General features: G+C 54.0%; 1 protein-coding gene across 1 annotated transcript in view; it reads right to left on the bottom strand.

Annotated features, from left to right (window-relative positions):
* Positions 1 to 3,530, bottom strand: part of Col27a1 (collagen type XXVII alpha 1 chain) — a 121,497-nt gene that overhangs the window by 28,791 nt on the left and 89,176 nt on the right. Inside the window, exons 30-34 of the mRNA XM_028779904.1 lie at positions 3,235 to 3,279; positions 3,098 to 3,142; positions 2,822 to 2,875; positions 1,980 to 2,033; positions 1,243 to 1,296 (exon numbers count right to left, since the gene is read on the bottom strand). Coding sequence (XP_028635737.1) covers positions 1,243 to 1,296; positions 1,980 to 2,033; positions 2,822 to 2,875; positions 3,098 to 3,142; positions 3,235 to 3,279 — 252 coding nt within the window. The remainder of the gene's footprint in view (positions 1 to 1,242; positions 1,297 to 1,979; positions 2,034 to 2,821; positions 2,876 to 3,097; positions 3,143 to 3,234; positions 3,280 to 3,530) is intronic.

Raw genomic sequence — 3,530 nt, 5'->3', positions numbered from 1 at the left:
CATCACTATATGACCATCACCACCACTGCATCACCACCACCATTGCATCACCACCATCACTATATGACCACCACCATCACTGCATCACCATCACTGCATTACCACCACCACCACTGCATCACCACCATCACTATATGACCATCACCACCACTGCATCATCACCACCACTGCATCACCACCATCACTATATGACCATCACCATCACTGCATCACCACCACCACCACTACGGCACCATCACTGCATCACCATTGTCACCACCATCAGGGTTGGTCATGCTGTTCTAAACACATTTTCATTCAAATGAGCTGGACCTTTGCAAAATCCTGAGAGAACAGTGTTGTCCTTGAGAAGCTAGCCCAAATGACAGACTCAGGTCAAAGTGGGTGGCATGACTAGGGCAGCCGTGGCTGGAGGGCAGTGCTGGTGAACATCAGCCGTCCTTCCTCTTCCTTGAGTTTGTTAAGAAATCAAAAGAGGGGAGGCAGAGCCAGAATGCCTGTACCCTCCCCTGAAAGGTCTCCAATGAGGCCTTCTCATTTAGAGATTTGCACACCGTGTTCCCTGCTGGTGTCTGGGCACTAGGAAGTGGAACGTGGTGCCCCAGACCAGTCCTGACTGAAAGAAGGCAGTCCTATGCACTTTACATGTGAGTGGCACTTTATATGTAGATGGCTTTTTCTTTATTGCCTGGGCAAAATGAGGCAAAGATGAGCCAAGGCCAGGGGCTGCAGGCCTGGTTCAGCTCCTTTAGAATGACCGGACACTGATCCATGAGACAGGAATGATTTGCTTCCAGTCCTACAGTCCCTTGGAAGGTGCCCCTGGGCCAGCGTGGCCCCTAGGCTCTCGGGTCTGCAGGGTAAGCAGGGGCCCTCCTCCAACAGCAGAAGACTGACGTGGGCTCCCAGGGCTGGTGATCAATAGGTGCCTGTGTCCCCACAGCTAATGGGGTCACCTGTGCTGAAGTGCTGATGTTATCATGCAGACCAGGAGCGGCAGATGCCCCAGTGAGGGGACCAAAACAGGTGCCAGAAAAAACACGGCTGGGCAGGGGATAGTGCAGGGGCTCTGAGCTGCTTGGGAACTCTACAGTGGGTGTGTCAGGTCTGCTCCTTAGCCAGGACAGAGACCCCATTATCCCAAGCACAAGAAAGGTCTGTTCCTCCTCCAGGGAGAGGACAAGGCCGCCAGCTGGGAGCTGGTGTCAACAAGTCATTTTCCCATCTTTCATCTTGTCTCACCTTCATGCCGGAGTCCCCAGGAAGGCCAGGTTCTCCCACTGCACCCGGAGGCCCCTGCAAGAAAGAGTCACCGGGCTCTCTTGGAGCAAGGGCTGGCCCCTTGCTTCAGGCAAGCAAAGGCCCAGAAAGAGCAATTGATGTGCTCAGGTCACACCAGGGAGCTGCAGAAGTGGGGTTAGGCTGCATCTCCTGAGTCTTGGCAAAACTATAGGGTTGGTTGCAAGCTGGCAGAGCCTCACACTACCCAGCAGCTGGACCCTCTGCCTGCCCACGAGTGCGGTTTACCACACAGGAGCCTTTGGCAGACTGACAAGGAAAATCCATGATTTGCATGAGGTTGTGGGAAGAAAGAGGCCAATGGTGGGGCAAGCCTAGGCCTCTCCTGCTTCTTTCTGACACTGGGCCAGGGTGGTGAGGGCGAGAAAGCCTTCCTCAGGAGGCTGTGTCTCTGTTCATGATTCTGTATCAAGATGCAGTCTTAGAAAGGCAGGAGGTGGGGAGGACCCCCCAGGAAGGTTCTAGATCTCACCCAGTGCTGTGAGGTAGGCTCTCATCCCCTCCCACTGTGTCCTGCATAGATGTGTTGTCTGTAGGCTCTCTACCCTCCACTCTGTAGCACCAACCCAACCATCTCTGTAGGGCAGGGCAGGGATTAAGAAGCAGGTGGGGCTCCTGACCAGGACCGCTGGGATGCCCCAACAGCAGTAAAGGACAAACCAGGGCTCCTTGGCACTTACCTTGGGTCCCATCTCTCCTGGAGGACCAACTGTCCCCTGAGGTCCCTGAGAGCCCTGGAGACAGACAGACAGACAGACAGACAGACAGACAGACAGTTAGAAGGCAGCCTGGGTTCCCCTATGGGGGGAGCTATGGGGAGGCTGAGTCACACAGTCTGGCATGGTAAACGAAAGAGAAGATCCATACACCCTACCCCCAACCATATATAGTTCCTCTTCACCCATTTCTAGGGTTTCCTTTGCATCTAAGTGAACCCCAGCAGAGCTGTCTCACCCCTGCTTCACCTCCACCTCACCCACACAACTTTGGAACTTTCATCACTATGCCCTCTCCTGTTCTGCCCTCTCCCATCCAGCCCCAACTACCCCTGGCCTTCCAGAGTTCAAAGACTCTTCCTGGGTCTCCAGTCTGGCTCCTCACAGCCTCCTTAAGGAGGCTCCTCTGCTTCCCCCAAACCTATCTCTTGGGACATCTTCAGAAGGACAAGCTATGTGTCAATGGCTTCCTTTGTCATTTCCTTGCCCTTCACAAGGACCTCTCTTCCCTCCTGCCTTCTGCCTTTCTGAATGCTAAGTGTGCCATCTATACATTTCTCAGGCTATCTCCACAACCGTGTAGCAAGCACAAGCCAGCTGTCTCCATTTAGTAATGGACCAAGTGGCCAAGCAAGCCAAGACTCACCTTAGAACTCAGAACCAAGTTCTCCGCACCTACAGGCCAGGCCTAGCCCTGTATTTTCTATCTCTGCCCATCTGTCTACCTGGCCATCCATCCTTGCTACAATCGGACTGAGAATAGTCTTTCCTGGCAGAGGTACCAGAGAGAGGGGATAGATACCTACCGGTTCTCCTGGGAGGCCCTTGGCACCTGGAGGGCCTGAGGGGCCGGGGATGCCCTGTGGAAAAGCACAGGTGACCTTAGTCTCTTAAAGCTTCTCCATTATGCTTCTCCTTTGACCTCAGGCTAGTCCTGTGGTGTATCCAGGTCCCTACTCCACCCTTATAGCTGAGAGAGAAGGTCACCTGTAGGTTCCCATGATAGTTAATAACTCATGGTCATCTTTCCCCACCTGCCCCAAAGCCCCATATTGAGAATCTGCAGGATTAATACTACTTACAAGGAAGCCTTTTGCACCTGAGTGGCCTCGCTCACCAGCTGCTCCCTGGAAGCACAATGGGCATCTTTAGAGGCATGTGTCACAACAAATTGAGGAGGGACAAGGGACCATGCATGTGTGGGCAGGGCCTGACATACCTGCTGTCCTGGTTGGCCAGGTCTGCCCCGAGGTCCTACACGACCCTGTGGGAAGCAGAGCATTCAGAGGCGGGAGAGGGGCTCATGAGGACCCCTTACATAAAGAAGGGGTCCCAAGAGGCCAAGTGTCCTCCTCAACACATTGCCTATGAGCATCCTTATGTCTGACAAGGCAGGTGGCTGCCAGTCACCACAGAGATGCTGGGGTCGGGAACCAAAGACCTTTCCCATGGAAGGGAACACTGGAGGGTATATGCGATCCCCTCAATGTCTCTCTCTCTCTCTCCCTCTCCCTC

Source organism: Grammomys surdaster, unplaced genomic scaffold (assembly GCF_004785775.1).
Source record: "Grammomys surdaster isolate TR1022 unplaced genomic scaffold, NIH_TR_1.0 363, whole genome shotgun sequence".
NCBI lineage: Eukaryota > Metazoa > Chordata > Mammalia > Rodentia > Muridae > Grammomys > Grammomys surdaster.
The sequence above is the reverse complement of the archived record's forward strand: the minus strand, read 5'-3'. Positions and strand labels throughout refer to the sequence as shown.